We start from the raw sequence: 17,716 nt of genomic DNA, 5'->3' as shown, positions 1-17,716 counted from the left end.
TCGGGTCATTGTTATTTTTTTTTTTGTCATCCGCGTTTATGAATAATTCTCACTAAACTGTATTGACCAAACTATAAACGTTCATGGATACACACAGTTTTGTGTGATGGTACGTTTTACTTCCGGATGGCAATGTTGTGAGCTTCCTTGGTCAAGCGCATACTATCTATAAATTGGAAATTCGGTTCTATAATATCCCCTTCTGGGGGTGTGTGTGTGTGTGTGTGTGGGGGGGGGTGATTAGTTTGAGTCTTTTGAGGTGCATCTGTCACGATGGATTCATAGAAATGCTCTATATAAATGTTCATATTTTGTTTTATTACTCGTTCTTACGTTAAAAACCTCACGAAGTCCCAGGTTAGAGCGTTTTTGTCGAGACGGAGGGTTATTTTAATTTATCGATATTCGGAGGACGAGTTATCTGGTCAAAATTTGAAATACATGTTTTTTTTTTGTTTTTGTTTTTTTTTGTTTTGTTTTGTTTTGTTTTTTTTTTACAGAGTACGGCAGAATTGCCTCTCTCTCTCTCTCTCTCTCTCTCTCTCTCTCTCTCTCTCTCTCTCTCTCTCTCTCTCTCTCTCTCTTTCTTTCTCCTCACCCCCCCCCCCTTCCTTTTTTTGCCCTCGGTAGTTGATACAAGCCGATTCCCTGCACCGACCATAAATCCAATTTAATCTCTTGTCACTCGTTAGTCTGTCTGTATGGGGGATTTAATCCAAGCCGTCTGACATTAACCACAAAGATATAGTTTGTTTGTTTATTGTTGTGAAACGCTTTGATGGTTTGCGACAGGGGGGCGTTGACCTTATTATTAATTAACATTTATTCATGTCCACATTCAGTAGACCACGCGGGTGGTTGGATGGGAGCATCACCCTTGAATCATATACCTATGATGTTCGCATGGGTGTACGATCCGATAGTGATGTCGTTTCTTCTTCTCTTTACTAGCCTATCCTGCTTCTTTGGTTTGTGATTGTATTTTTGACAGGGGATTTTTTTTTTCTGTAAATCTTCTGCCTGTTTGTTCTTGGTTATTTGTAATTTAGCTTATGATATTTTTAGGTTATGATTTTGATTTACATTTGTACTATTTTTGTTAGATTGCTTGTTTTTTTGTTTCAGCGGTCTCTCATATAACCTCAATTGTGTTGGAAGAGACCTAAAGCAACAAACAAAAAAAAAAAAAACAGTAGACCACGCTTAAAACGAACGCCCCTTAAAACTCATTGAGGATAACCAGACAAAGGCTTATCTTTGAGAACCCCATTTGCCCCTCTCATTTATTTATTTATTTTTTGTTTAAAACAGTGAAAACGTATAAAAGAAGGTTCAGTTCAATTCACACAGACAATCTGACGTAGACGAAGTCCCAGGTTTGAGAGTTTTTTGTTGTTGCCAGGATGAGGATCATTTTAATCGATCGATATTTGAAATATGAGTTTTCTGGCCAAAACATTAAACACGTGTTTTTCCAGATTAAATTAGTAAATTCCTTTTTTATTTATTTTTCTCTGGCTTTGTGGTGAAATGGGAAAGTACAGAGTCTGTGTCGTATGGACTGAGTAATATTTTTATGATTAATGATGATAAGGGGTCATGGCGGAGTGGGTGAAGGGTCATTATTGTATAACGGATTTATTGCCTCTTCAACATCCTTGAGTGCTGGCTGGTCTCGGCAGGAACTAACAGGATCCTGTTATATTAAAAATGATGGTGATGGTGATTATTAATATGATGATGATGATGATGATGATGACGATGGTGGTAGTGGTGGTGGTTGTGGAAGTGGTTTTTCATTTTTTCCTTTTCCTACTTGTGTCATTATTTTTCACGCAGATCCGTCAGGTCACACCAACCAAATTTGAACATTTCTGGGGCGTCAGGTTTCGGTTTTTGTCAAATTCTGCCTCTCTCTCTCTCTCTCTCTCTCTCTCTCTCTCTCTCTCTCTCTCTCTCTCTCTCTCTCTCTCTCTCTCTCTCTCTCTCTCTCTCTCTCTCTCTCTCTCTCAACTTCAGAGAATTTGATTCTCCAAAATTCGCTCATTTTTGTTCCTCGAAGATTTCAGATTTCGTTTAAGGCATTGTGATTACCATCATTATTCATGATCACTAAGTAATTGACACAATGCGCGGGACAACACACCGCTCTTTTTCCCTGTTTTATTTTTGTTTGTTTTTCTTACCGTCAGTCTGCTCATTAGGCAATGGACTTAATGATCTCTTTAGATGAAACAAATACGAAGTGGACGTGTTATACCGTTATACAATTACTGAATGGTTTGCCTTTTTCGTCTATGACTTATGACTGTGACCTGTGACCTTTATGTTGTATAACAATATATTAATTTATAATGAGAAATAATACAACAATACAATACGTGTATATGTTACTGTGTTTGGAAATGGGGTCAGTGAGGTGGTGATGATGACGATGTCGTCATTAATTAGATAATTATTCGGGTCAGTTGTTTTGAGTTATGTCCATTGTCCATTGAGATCGGTCTGTATGGCCCTTTTACTTCTTCTTTTTCTTCCTCTCCATCGTCTTCCTCTCCTTCTCCTCCTCCTTCTACTTCTTCTAAGTTGCTCAGCCGTCATCTGCACCTGTGATCTTAAATTTGAATTTAAATTGAATTTAAATTGAGCTTTTATATAGCGCAATATCCACTTAACGTGCTCAAAGCGCTTTACAAGGGGTCCCTGGTCAACAGCAACATTTAACATTTAGGATGAGACATGACGCCTGTTAGGCCATATTACAATTTTTCGGACAAAGACAACGCTGTTAACGACCATGTACTCATTTTACACCTGAGTACGGTGAGAGATGTGAGTAAAGAGTCTTTCCAAGGACTCAACTATGCGTCGAGCGAGGCTCGAACCCAGGACCTTCCGATCCGAAAGCGAGTGTCGTACCACTAGACCACATAGCCGCGATAGACTGTGTGGGTGGGTGACGTAAAAACAAAACAATAACAACAAACATTAAAGCAAACACACTCCCCTAAAAACAACAAAACAAACAAATAAACAAAAAACCCAACAAAAACAAAGCAAATAAAGCACAAAATCATTTTCATTGATCATTTTCACAGAATACATATCTCTTTTTTATCATTAATATATCCATCTAACATTTAAATAAAATCTATTTTCTTTAAAATAATATTATATGCAGTGGCTCCAGTGTTGTTCCATGTGCGAGGTTCGAGCCTAGCTCGGTGCAGAGTTTAGTCCTTGGAAAAATGCAATTTACTCACAATCTCATGTGTATAATGAGTACCTGGCCGTTTACAGCGGTGTCTGTCGGAAAAAAAATTGTAATGACGCCTAACAGGCAGCAGCCTCTTATGGTTGTCACACTACTATGTTATGACGATCGATCCAATCAGCAAAGTCCGGTCCTAAAAGCTCTAGTTGTGTTTGTTTTTTTAAGCTCTATATTTAATTTATACTTTGATAAGTCTCCATCTTTCCGTCACCAACCATTTCATAGCACAGGGAGGGGTGGGATTGACCACAGTGGAACAAACATGGGATTAAAGTGGATAAGACTAGAAAATGGGTCGAATAAATATTTTTGAAATATGTGACAAAAGGCAAAGGGAGAGATCAAAGATGATGGGCGTTGGTTAGGACAGTGTGGTGTTGGGCGTTGTTGGTGGTCAGGCGTTTCCTACTGGACATGGTTGATGGTCAGACAGCCTTTTCATTGTGGACACAAGCAAATTAATTTTGTTTTTGTTTTTGTCTTTGTGTGTGTGCTTGATGTAAATTGAAATATAGATAGTATTCGCCTGGCTAAGAAGTTCACAACATTGCCATCCGGAAGTATAACGGACCAACAAATAAAACTGTGTGTAACCATGAACTTTTGTAGTCTGGTTAATACAGTTTAGTGAGAATCACTCACAAACGCGGATGGCAAAATATAACAACAAAGGCTTGAGTGACGTCATCTTCGTACTATATATCGGAGATGGATTGTTTGGGGAGTGATGGGTGGGAGTGGGAAATCCTATGGCACGGTTACACATAGTTGTGTGTATTGGCCCGTTATACTTCCGGATGGCAATATTGTGAGTTTCTGAGCCAAGTCCACACTATCTATATTGGCACATTGTTTACTGAAGGAAGAGTGTAGACCAATAATTTTGGACAGTTGGCCTGCACGTAATGTAAACATTTGACAGTTAAAAGTAACAGCACCACATTATATTTTTTTATTTATTTGTTTGTTTATTTATATTTTGAATGTCATTGTCTTCCGAGAAAGACTCTCCCAATCTCTCGAGAAGAATAATTTTAGGTTTAAAGTGATATGTATAATATCTGTTTCTGTTTCCAATTTGACACAACGAGCACTTGGAAAACCATTACGTGTTTTACACACCTGCCAACTTGAAAAATTAAAAAATCGTCATTTTTAGGAGATAAAAATAATAGGCGTTATAGTTACCTTAACAGATCAACAATTCACCCTCACAATGATTAAATAACACATCGAAATCCTCAAAATGGTATTGTTTGGCATCAACTTTAAGTTTCAATAAGGTTTAATGACTTTGAGATGCTCATGAAGTTATGAAAAAGTAGGCGAAATTTCGTAATTTTGCGAATTTTTCGTAGTAATAGACAGGTCTGGTATTAGGTTTTTTGTTTGGGATGTGACGTCATCACGATGAGTCATCACCATGCAGGATGAATTTGGAATGTCTTTTCTCTTCCGCTTTCCTTTTTCAAAAAAATAAAAATTATTTTCTCATTCTTCCTGTCACGAGTTTAAAAGTTGCTCCTGGCGTTTTGTGCGGCTGTGTTGGTCTAGTGGTGTGACACTAGTAATTGGACTGATAGGTCCAGAGTTTGAGTCTCGCTCTCAGCGGCGTATAGTTGAGTCCTTGGAAAAGACTCTTTACTTAGATTCTCTCATCGTATTCGTGCGTTAAATGGGTTATACCTTGCCATTAACAACGTTGTCTCTGTCCACAAAAAAAAAAAAAAAGACAAAAAGGAATTTCGCCCAACAGGCGTCATGAAGCAGCCTACATGTTGCTAAAGGCTACCGGGGGGGGGGGGGGGCCCTTGTACATAGATTTGAGCACTTTTTGTGGATATTGACCTGTGTAAATGCTAATTTTTTTTTCTCTTTTTTATTTTCCAATTGATGATGTATTAAGGTTGAAAACTAAAATAAAAACAAATCAAAACAAAACAAAAAAAATCTGTCCTATCCACTTGGATGTCTGATGTCACTAATGCTTGTGTGTGCTTGAGGGCGAGAAAAGCAGTTATTTGTATGCATAGCTCCAATCCAATACGCGATGTCAATTCGATGTTTTGTTTTGTTGTTTTGTTCGTTTTTTATCAAGTTCACGAAACAGCAAAATCCACTATTGGATGCTTATAATAAAGCAGTCCCTAAGAGCCATTGAGCCCATGGAGCCGGAGTTCCTCGCGGTTTCTATAGCGTGAAACGAACAATAGCAATTGCTTGCTATCATTTGGATAGAACGCTAGTCTATCGCAAAGTACTTCCCGCCAAATCTAAAAGACTCAGCTCCCGATTCACTGCTGAATGGACGGGGAAGGGGGTCCGAACCAATCTCGACTGCACCTGGGATCGATCTAGGTCCCCTTGCGAGGTGTGAAGCGAGTGCTCTATCAACTTAGCTATCGGGACCCCCGAATGCTTATAATACTCGACTACTAAATTATAATCGATTATGCTTCCAATTGGATTCCAAATACTGGGCTTACCCCGATGTGATACTGCTTTGACATGCACACATAATTAGCAGGTCTGATAGCCGAATGCGATTTAACCATGTTATGGACAGGGGGCAGCGTGGCTCAGCGGTACGGTCTTTGCCTCGTACCCGAAAGGTACCGAGTTCGATCACCCGCCGCTGCGCTGTGTTGGCTTGAGCAAGTCACCTCGCCCTACCTCGATTTGCGTCGATGCACTGCGGCTGACGCCTGGGTTATCCAGTCTTCCCTTGGAATAGACCCTAGAGACAAATTTCACCTATGGGATGAATTATGAATTGTATTTTTTTTAAAATATATTTTTGTTGGTTTCGGTAATTTCCATTACAAAATCAATGAGCCCATTAGCAGTTTTGGTTTTGACCTGCCAATAAGTAGACGTCAGTCGTATAAGATTCTAATAATATTATATTGAGAGGCTATAGTGTTATATAATTATATTATCACTAAATTTTCTTCTACCTACTTCCGTTCTCTGACTGAACTGATACCGGATCAAACACTTTGAAGAATGACCTCCCCCTTGTTTTATCGTCGACGTCTGCTGGTCTCTAAGTGGTCAATTTGTCCCCGGTCCACTTTGGTCCTCATTAAAACCTCTCAAGACTTAACTCCCTTGATCTCGTGGCGGTAACCTGATAAGACAAGAACACACACACACACACACACACACACACACACACTCACACACTCACACTAACTTTATTATAATTGAACGCTGGTTTTCCGAAACTCGTGAAGTCGATTTTTATACTTTTTGAGATTCCCCATCCAAGAGATAAATTGAAATGTAGACGTTATTCTTAAACATCAAACGGTACAAGAATTTCCCTAGATTTGTGTGAATTTGAAGTTTAAATATGATAAAATTGTAGACCGAATGAGAGATTTTATGGGAAATAATCTTCAATATCTCAAAATGGGCAAAAATCGGGGTTAGGGAGTTTTGGAAGACCTTTCTTTAATTACAAGGCTGTCATAAAGTTACGCTGAAAAGGGCATTTTTATTTGTATGTTTTTTCATCGTTGTAAGAATGGACATATATATTATGTGTGTATGTGTGTTTTTAGAGGTCAGGAAGAGAATGTCCATATGATTCGGAGAAAAATCTGATGTAAACGAAGAATGACGGGAAATAAGTACATAAATAATTTTTAATTGAACGAATGATTTTATATAAAGACAGACTATTAAAATTATGTGTCTCTGAAACTCATATCCTCATCGGTTTATTAGTTGTTTCGCCTTGCAATTCATAGTATTCTTTCTTTTCTTTTTCTTTTTCATTACTGCTTGCAACACATGATTATGTTAACACTCATAGTGTCTTGTTTTCTTCACGGTTTTTGTAACCTGCGTGTTCGATCAATCGATTTGTTACTCTATAACTCTAGTACACATTGCACACTCGGGACCATGACACAACGCAGCGTCATGTTGTGGTGATCAAGGGTCGATAGGCAGGTTGAAAGTCCAGTGGAAATGATGTCTGCAATGTCATGCTGACCAACCTTCCATCCCACCCTGTCCATCACCCCCCCCCCTCTCTCTCTCTGTCTTTCTCTCCCTCTCTGTCTATTTATCTATCTATCTATCTATCTATCTATCTGTCTATCTATCTATCTATCTATCTATCTATCTATCTTATCTATCTATCTATCTATCTATTATCTATTCTATCTATCTATCTATCTATCTATCTATCTATCTATCTTCTATCTATCTATCTATCTATCTATCTATCTATCTATCTATCTATCTATCTATCTATCTATCTATCTATCTATCTATCTATCTATCTGTCTGTCTGTCTGTCTGTCTATCTTCTTCTTCTTCCTCTTCTTCTTCTTCTTCTTCTTCTTCTTCTTCTTCTTCTTCTTCTTCTTCTTCTTCTTCTTCTTCTTCTTCTTCTTCTTCTTCTTCTTCTTCTTCTTGTCTTTCTTCTGATAATAGAAGAAAATAAAAAGTATCTTGGATGTACTTCTTGTGTTTTATATCTTCTCCCCATAATCCTAATGTCCATCCACCTTTTCTTTCCCTCCATTCCAGCGTCACCGGGACAAGATCGTACCATGACAGTTCACAGTCTAGGCGGCCCTCCGCCCAGAGGTCCCACTCCCAGGGGACCGCCAGCCCGCTAGACTCGGCCTCCCCGCGCTCCCCGGGGAAGCTCAGCCCAGGCGGACACCAGGCGTCCCAGAGAGTCCAACGACAGAGATCTTTGAAGAGCAACGAGGATGCGATCAAACGGTCCAGACCTCACCAGGCCTCTTATCAGTTGTCTCAGGACCTGCGGGATAAGCAGGTAGGTCTTTAGTCTTATATGGGTGATGATGGTGGTGGTGACGATTACAGAGATGCCAACAACAAACAAAAAAAATACGAGTTTGTAACGAAAGAAAATAATAAGCTAGGGCAATCATATAGAGCAGTATCCCCTAAGCGCGCACAAAGCGCTTTCCATGGGATTCTTAGCCAATCGCTTCATCAAGGGGTACTTTTCATCTGTCCAACGTGTGCCCGAAACCGCAGATCATCTTGCGACGGTGCACGATTGCGGTAAAGAATTTGCTGATTTGGTCAATAACATAGTAGTGTGAGCACCATTGGAAGCTGCTGCCAGCAGCAACGGCGTGGCTAGGTGCATGTTTGGCGATTATTACAACCCCCCCCCCCCCCTCTCCTCCCCCAGCGCTCAGACCTGAGTTTGTCTGAATTGCCAAGGAATGCATTTGAACATTAACACGGACGGGACAATTATTGGCGGGAAATGTTTTCAGGACAAAAGGGGCTTCAAAACACAAAAGAGTTCTTGTTATGGTAGTAGAAATACGAGTCGGAAGTTGGCTAATGGATTAGGTCTCTCTCTCTCTCTCTCTCTCTCTCTCTCTCTCTCTCTCTCTCTCTCTCTCTCTCTCTCACACACACACACACACACGCATACACGTACAGACACAACACGGTGTAATGCTTGATTTATCAGTCTGTTTGCCTTTGTGTTTTTTATGTGTTTGTCTGTTAGTCTGTTTGTCTTCTGTCTGTTTTTCCTTTCCCGTACGTGCCAAGTCGGATCTCATCATGTTTGGACACTGCAGACTTTCCAAAAACAAAACAAACAAAAACAAATCTTTTCTTGTTCTAACCAAAAATCAAAAAGATACAAAACAGCATTTTCTCTTTCTGTCGAGCGGAGAGTCAATATTTAGATATGCTAATTTTAATGGCAAAATGTACACGAATTGAATGAAAAACTTTCCCGTTCTTCTTCCGTTCTTCTTCAAACGGATCTTCGGTCCATAGAGAATAAACATTTTTTCTTTTCACCCATTGTAAAGTCTCTGTTGGATCTTTATTTTTTTTAATCTTTTATTTTCGAGGTGTAATTTGCCTTTTTCCGACGTGCACACATTTGCAGGTCTGATAACCGAACACAATTAATGATGATTTAACTTGCGTTGGTTTGAGAGTATAATTTATTTACATTACAACAATGAGACTTTAACTTTAACACTTTTGGTGATCAGACCTGCAAATAAGTACACGTCGGTCTTATCTATCTCATCCTTGTTTGACTTTTATAAATCCGTAATTTTTTAATTTTTATTTTATTGAAAGTAGTGGAATATTTACAAGCGTTTGTCTTGTTTTGTTTATTTCATTTCCATCTAAACCTATTCAGAGTTTAATCACTTAAAGTCGACGTGTACATTTATGTAGGTCTGGCATTCAAACCCAATTATGGGCCTATTTTGATATTGTTGTAATGGAAAATTTGTTGCGTCATTAAAAAAAATAATAACCCATTACAGCAATGAGCCCATTATGAATTGGGTTATCAGACCTGCAAATAAGTACACGTCGCCTAAAGTACAATGGGATTTTTTTTCTCTATTACACGTAGGTAGTGTAAGTCTTTGTTGTTGTTTCTTTTTTTTTCTCTCTCTTTTCTTTTTGTAGTTTAAAAGAAACTGTTCTTGTTGAAAAAATGGGTCCTTTCAATCTACCGGTATTGTGTGTGTGACCAACGGTGCTTAAAATAGTTAATAGAAGAAACATTTTTTTTTTTTTAAAGAAAATTATTGCGTTTTGATATTTATATATGGTTCTGACATGTTGAGTTCCCTTGATTGGCTGCTAATGATTCGCAGTTAATGATTCTGATGATATTGATAATAATAATAATAATAATAATAATAATAATAATAATAATAATAATAATAATAATAATAATAATGATGATGATGATGATGATGATGATGATGATGATGATGATGATGATGATGATGGTGGTGGTGTGATGATGATGATGATGATGATGATGATGATGATGATGATGATGATGATGATGATGATGATGATGATGATGATGATGATGATGATGATGATGATGAGGAGGAGGAGGAGGAGGAGGAGGAGGAGGAGGAGGAGGATTTTTAGAAAATAAACTATAAGTCTAACGAACCAAAACAAGCTTTGTCATCAAATACGTTCATTAAAAGTATGTTCAACATACTGTTACGATGGAACCAGTTCAAACACTTGTTCACCAGTCATTCTTAATTGATAGATTAAATAATACACACACACACACACACACACACACAAACACACTCATAATATTCAATTTCCCAATAACCTCCACCTCATTTCCGGTTCCGTCCCGAGCCAATCAATTAACACATATATACATTCATTTATAAAACGAACCTGTGTGATTCTTACGTCCTGGCTGATTGTCATCGTGGATTGTATAAACTATAACGTAAATTTACCTTCATTAGATAATTTGGAATGACAAACGCACGCACTCACATGAACACGTTAAACACATGCTCGCACATAGACACACATTCGCGAACTCATTCACCGAATTACACCAGCACATAATAGTATATACATGTATAGTGTGATACACGTGCTGGCATGCAATTATTCGCGCGCATACGCATATTATTGCTATGCGTTTAGGTAAAATACCCATCCATTCTGTCCGCCAGATTATTCGAATCACTATACAAAGCTATGTGTAACTTTTGACGTTTATAGTCTGTTTTGAGGGACTTTAGCGAGAACTAATCACCCAATTTGCGTTCTAAAAGCAGTAACATTGATCTGAGTGACGTCAAATTCGTTCCTTCTACATAATATTATATTCTCACGTTTCGATGCTAAGGTCATAGTGTGAAATGAGATTGACAAAATAATTGCTTTTTAAAATGCGTGGCTCAACGGGACGGTCTTTGCTTCGTACCCAAACGGTAACGAGTTCAATCACCCGTCGCTGCGCTGTGTGGCCTTGAGCAAGTCACCTCGCCCTAGCTCACTTTGCGGCGCTGCACTGCGGCTGACGCCTGGGTTATTTCAGTCTTCCCTAGGAATAGACCCTAAAGACAAATTCCCCTTGGGGATAAATAAAGGGTATTTTATTTATTATTTATTTTATTATTTATTTGTTGTTGTTTTTGTTGTTCATGATGATGATGATGTTGTTGCCAGGTTTGGTAACCACACGCAGTAATGGGCTTGATTTAACATTGTTGTAATAGGCATGTTGCATTGGTTTGAATTTGAGAGTATCTACAGTCTATTTCCAATAAAACAACAATGTAGTCCTTCCTTCCCAGCCACCAGGCCCATGGGACCCTGGTTTACCCCGGTTTCTATCGCGTGAAACGGACAGTAACAATTGCTTGCTATCCTTACAACAATGAGCTCATAACAATTTGGGTTTTATCAGACCTGAAAATGGGGCTTCACGCGACGGTTAAGAGGATTGAGGCCTCCATTCCACTTCTAATTTAGATTGAGATTGAAATCAGGATATCAGAGGTTCGATTCCCAGTTCGGGAAGGATGCTTTTTAATTATATTTTTTTCAGTGCTGATGGTTTTCCTCGGATCCGCGGAAATCCACGATTTTTGTGTTAGAGGAGGAATTTCCTCCTTTAAAAAATATGACCCTTTCCTCAATCAAATTTTCTGGCTTTGAGAGATTTTGATGTGTGATGGAACAAACTGATGCAGCTTCCCCACTATCCAGAAGATAGCTAGAGTAGTTTATCGTCTCAATGGCTCTAAAAGTGGGGGTTAGTGAAGTAAAAATGTGGCGTAAAGAAAACCATTCATAACTTTCCTCCTTTTCCCCTTTTTGTCACCATCAGCACTGTTTTATAATTGGGGGGGGGGGGGGGGGGGGGTGGTATTTTCCTGTTTATTTCTTCCTCCTTTCTCTTGTTTTTCAGAGTTTTGTGCCGAACAGCTTGTAAAAATCCACACCAAGCAACGCTCTCTCTCTCTCTCTCTCTCTCTCTCTCTCTCTCTCTCTCTCTCTCTCTCTCTCCCCCCCTCTCTCCCTCCCCCCCTCTCTCCCTCCCCCCTCTCTCTCTCTCCCCCCCCTCTCTCTCTCCCCCTCTCTCTCTCTCTCGCCCTTTATTTTTCTTTCTCCCCCCTCTCTCTCTCTCTCTCTCTCTCACACACACACACACACACACTCACACACACACAAATACACTAGCCATAGTCTTCATCCGAGGAATGGATTGGATTGAAATGTAAATTTAACATTTCATGAATGTTTATTTAGCTTCTTGATTCAATGTTTTCGGCAGTTTGCCAACTGCAGAACGTTATAAATCATAAACATGGAATTCTCAATTATGGAGACCAACGGAATCTCAATATTGGAGAGGAGAATGGTATTATGATTGGAATTTTGTGTATGTGTGTGTGTGTGTGTGTTGTGTGTGTGTGTGTGTGTGTGTGTGGGTATTATGTGAGTGTGTGTGTCTGTGTTTAGGATTGGGATGGAAAGGGAGGGAGGGGGGGGGGGGGGGGGGGGTTGGTGGTTTAGAGGAGAGGAGATGAGTGATCGAAAGGGAGAAGGAAGCTGTCAATGATTGGAAAACAAGAAATCACCAAAAACTGTTTGATGGGATACGGAAATCCCCACTTTTAGAGCGACCTTGACCCTGCGTTCCCACGACGCAGAAGCCATATCCTTCCTATCAGCAGCAGCAGCAACAGTGGTGGTGGAGGTGGCAGTGATTGTGGTTATTGTGGTGTAGAGTATTTTGTGTTGTCATTGTGGTTGTTGTTATCTACCGATCTTCAATACTGGTTGGTGTGATTTATTACATCTCATCGATTGTGGGTAGGACTCACGGTGGTGGGGTTGGATGTAACAGTACTCACTCCTCACGTCAACAGAAGATTTTGTTATGTCTCTTGTTTTTGTTGTGGTTGTTGATTCAGGTCTGTAGAATGACTTAACCGTCTCGCAGGCTTTGTGTCCACTCTTTATGTTGAGAAGTTTAGCAAATGGCGCGATATATCAATTACCAGCTGTTTATTCCTTGACGTAATGAATTACATCATTGTATGTTTATGTATGAGTATATCTCTTTCTCTTTACCGTGTTTGTGTTTGTGTGTGTGTGTGTGTGTGTGTGTGCGTGCGAGTGAGTATGTGTGTGTGTGTGTTTGCTATTTAAAGATGTGTGTATATGTATGTGTGTCCTGTATATTTGTACTTGTCTTTGGACAGGGATATTGTATCAATATGGCATGATAAAATTCGTTGTTGACCAGTTAAGTGTTGCACTCTTGAAAAACTCGGTATTTTAAGAAGTTGGCCAGAAAACTCGTCCTTTACGTACCGATCTCTTTAAATGACCCTTATCTTGGCAAAAACTTTCAAATTTGGGACTTCGCGAAGTCTCAGGTTTGCTTTTTTCAATTTTTTTTTTTACCCGAGATGAGCGTCATTTAAATCGGTCGATATTTATTGAAGGACGAGTTTTCTGGCCAGATTTTTAAATTCGTGTATTTCAAGAATATGACAGTTTTTCCCGGCTGAAAACCAAAATCTATATAAGTGGCAACAGCTTGCACTGCGTGGGACATCGGTGGATCACAATAATATTAATCCTACACGGGTACTATTTTACACGGCGCATGAATACTTCTTCTGACCACAACGTATGACTTATGACGTCTTAGTCTTGTTGATTAGTGGCTATCGATCTTTTTTAAAAAACCTTGAGCTTTTATACTGTGCAATATCCACTAAACGTGCTCAAAGCGCTTTACAAAGGGTTACTGATCAACAGCAACACGTAGCGCGTAGAACGAGACTTGACGACGCCTTATAGGCGATATTACCATTTTCTTTCCGAAAGACAACGCTGTTAACGGCCAGGTACTCATTTTACACATGAGCACAGTGAGAGAATGTGAGTTAAGAGCATTTTCCAAGGGTTCAGCTATCCGCCGAGCGAGACTCGAACCCAGGACCTTCCGATCCGAAAGCGAGTGTAAAACAACTAGACCACATATCCGCTTTAGTCTTTTGATCTCACACAAGTGCTCTGCCACCCTCTGTCAAATCACCTATTTCAAAATCCTGTCCAGAAAGCCGGTTCTTTCATTCAGTATCATTCGATTCAAATCGCCTTCGTTTAAGCAAAAACAATCTCGAACCCCAGCACTTCGCGAATATGTGAATTTTCCTACCTAGCAAAAGGCATTGACGGATGTTGTAACACTCTCAGTACAAAAATGATGCATGGCAAGCGACTGGTACTGTATGAAATGGAAATAATATGGTTTTACATGGCCTGCTTGGGGAATCAAATGAAACATTGTGGAGCGTATTGAGCATAGTTCATCAGTGGGAATTCCCTATCATATTATATTATAATATCCTATCATATCCTATCCCATCCTATACTATCCTATCCTATCCTATCATAACATATCATAATATCTTGCAAAGGGTGATTTAGGCCAACTGACCTGTATAAGTGTTCATATGTATTCATAATATATCGATTTGGATTTATTTCTATTCCAAAAGCAAACACAAAAACCTGCCAGATTGATACCAGGTATCGTCTATTCAAAGTTTGATATCGAATATCGTCGATCGAGTACCTATTTTGCTCGTGGCTTTCTATTGGTGGCTGGAGTAAGAATAAAAAATCGATATGAATAAATCGTTTGGCGTAGTAAAGGATTACGGGAAAATTTTAATAGGGGTAAAAAATCGGTAGTAATATTGAATACGTAATTTCTTGGTGTTTGAATGCGCAGTGTGTGTATGTGTGTATGTAGTAAGTACTCACACACAACGCACGTGTCGTATTTATTCTTATATACAGACACCATCACACACTTTATACACATGCGGGCTTACACACATAAAGCACGTGTTGTACTTGCACACAAAGTCACACTTATACGCCATCTACTAACACACACACACACGCCCACACACACAAGGACATGTACCTATTAAATGTACACAAACGCACGCACGCGCATTTAGATACAGGGACACACAAAGCCCGTTTTCCATTGATACTTATTCTATCAGTGTTTGTGACACGGAAATGTTTATGTTGTGTTGTGATTGTTTTTCGATATACACACTGTGTTGAATAGGTCGCGGGTTCGAGCCCCAATCGCCCCCCGCGAAGTTTATGTTCTCTGTTGTCTTCTGGCACTTTCCTACTCACTTCATTCCTTGTTGAATGGAAGCCATTGTTACTATCATGGTTATTTTTAAATAGGATGTGTGATGTAAGAAAAAAAACAAAACTGGTTCCTTTTTCATTGGAAGTGTAAATCCACTATTCCCAAGGACTGGATACATACATTGTGTAATTTATCTTCTTGTGTCAGAGTGATGGCATCTTATTTTCTAGTTTAAATAAATGCTGGTCTTCATTAAAGATCATCCATGATCTTTGCTTGGTACCCGAAAGGTACCGAGTTTGATCAGCCTGCGCTGTGTGGCCTTGAGCAAGACACCTCGCCCTAGTGCAAATTGCGACGCTGCACTGCGGCTGGCGCCTTGGGTTGTTCCATCGAGTCTTCCCTTGGAATCGACCCCAGAGACAAATTTCCCCTATAGGATGAATGAAGGGAATTTTATTTATTTTTATTTATTTCATTTGAACGGCCAGTTTTGTGATGTTTTACAAAGTAAGGCAGCAGCTAGATGGTTATATCCTCTTAAAACAATTAAAAAGAAAAACAAAACAAACAAAAGCAACAACAACAAACAAACATCCACACATTTCTCGATTCGTCCCATAGTTGCATCATCATCATCATCATCATCAATCACTCCCTGACAAGGTCAGAGGTTACGTGATATAGATAGTATGCGCTTGGCTAAGGAGTTCACAACATTGCCATCCGGAAGTATAACGGACCAACACACAAAACTTTGTGTAATCATGAACGTTTATAGTCTGGTTAATACAGTTTAGGGAGAATCACTCACAAACGAGGATGGCAAAAAACAATAACAAAGGCTTGAGTGACGTCATCTTCGTTCTATCTATAGATATTTGAGACAAAAAGGAAAAAAAAAAAACCTGTCAAAAAGCAAACAACAAACAAACACCCACACATTTCTCGATTCGTCCCATAATTTCATCATCTTTTTTTTTTCAGTCACTCCCTGACAGGGTCATAGGCTACGTGATTTAAATATAATTTTTTTTAAAAAAAAGGAAAGGAAAAAAAAGAAAAGAAAAGATTTCATACTTTTTAATCAGTCAAATCCTCTATAAGCATTAAAACCTCCCTTTCAGTGAATACTTGATAAAACATCGATATGACTGCATTATTAATATGATCATTGTTATTGAAATTCGATACGTATTGATGTCATTAGTTGTAATATCTAATAATATATTATATTATATATATATATATATATATATATATATATAATTATATACGTGTTACACTTATCATTTTGTGTCGTGTGTGCATGAGTGTGCGGTTATGTGTGTGTGTGTATATATGTATGTGCCCTGTGTGTGTGTTACATCATAGTACCATTTGCATTCATCCTGCAGTGTTTTTGGCGCGTGCTTGTTTGCCTTGATGGAGTTGAACTGCGGCCAAATTGAATTTAGGCTCGTAGCGTTTAATATTATTACATACGTCTATGTACTAATGTATATTATACAGTAGTCAAACTGACACTAAGCTTTTAGAAGCTGTTGACTGTAAAAACTTATAATAAACAAAATTGAATATAACAGCTTTAAAAAAAAAACCAAAGACGGAACGTTTCGGGCTCAAAACCCGTCTTCAGCCAACAACAAAACTTAATAAAGACATAAATACATTACTCCTAAATTCCAGATGTCGTCTATCTGGAATTTAGTAATGTAATTATGTCTTTATTCTTCTTCTTCTTGTGGAAACCTACAATATTGTCGAGGATCACTCCACAGTTTGTATGTAGGGTATTACATTTTAAACTTATTGTTTTTTGTTGTTGACGGAAGAAGGGATTTGAGCCGAAACGTTCCGTGTTTGGTAATTTGTTCTTTGTTTTCTTCTTTTAAACCTGTTATATTCATTTTTGTTTATTACATAATATTATACAGTAGACGTCTATCTACTTGTAATTGATGGAGTTATTGAATTCATGACAAGACAAAATGGGAGTCGATTTAGCCTATCCAACTGAGATATACTCATCGATTCTTTTGTCTGCAGAACTGAAGGTCATAAATTCCTCTTTGATTCAATATAGTTGTGGTGATTAAGTTGTGTTGTGCCCGTGTCTTTCTTATAGATAGAATGCGCTTGGCTAAGAAACTCACAACATTGCCATCCGGCGGAAATATAACGGACCAACACACAAAACTGTGTGTAACCATGAGCGTTTTTAGTTCTGGTTAATACAGTTTAGTGAGAATTACTCATAAACGTTGATGGCAAAAAAATAAATAAATAAATAAATAAATAAACAATAGCAAAGACCTGAGTGACGTCAACTTCATTCTATCTATAATGGCCGCGCTTCATCGTGCACGATGGATGATTACACTAAAAGGCGGCGTTCAATAGAAAAAATGATGCTTAGTGTATAATATCTTGTATTTTATATCTCTTGAGTACTACCAATTGATTGCGGCACT

The 17,716-nt window shown here is 38.7% G+C and overlaps 1 protein-coding gene across 10 annotated transcripts in view; it reads left to right on the top strand.

The window, feature by feature from the left end:
- LOC144975087 (IQ motif and SEC7 domain-containing protein 1-like) overlaps nucleotides 1–17,716 on the top strand; it is a 301,791-nt gene that overhangs the window by 167,459 nt on the left and 116,616 nt on the right. For all 10 annotated transcript variants that reach the window (XM_078918801.1, XM_078918806.1, XM_078918802.1 and 7 more), the window contains one exon: nucleotides 7,820–8,075. Coding sequence is in view for 4 of the 10 variants with exons in the window: in XM_078918797.1 (XP_078774923.1) it covers nucleotides 7,820–8,075 (256 nt within the window). In the remaining 6 variants the exon portion in view is untranslated. The remainder of the gene's footprint in view (nucleotides 1–7,819; nucleotides 8,076–17,716) is intronic.

The sequence above is a fragment of the Berghia stephanieae genome, chromosome 6 (assembly GCF_034508935.2).
Source record: "Berghia stephanieae isolate SIO BIC M18660-M18661 chromosome 6, UCSD_Bste_1.3, whole genome shotgun sequence".
Classification (NCBI taxonomy): domain Eukaryota; kingdom Metazoa; phylum Mollusca; class Gastropoda; order Nudibranchia; family Aeolidiidae; genus Berghia; species Berghia stephanieae.
This window is presented reverse-complemented; position numbering and strand designations above follow the sequence as displayed.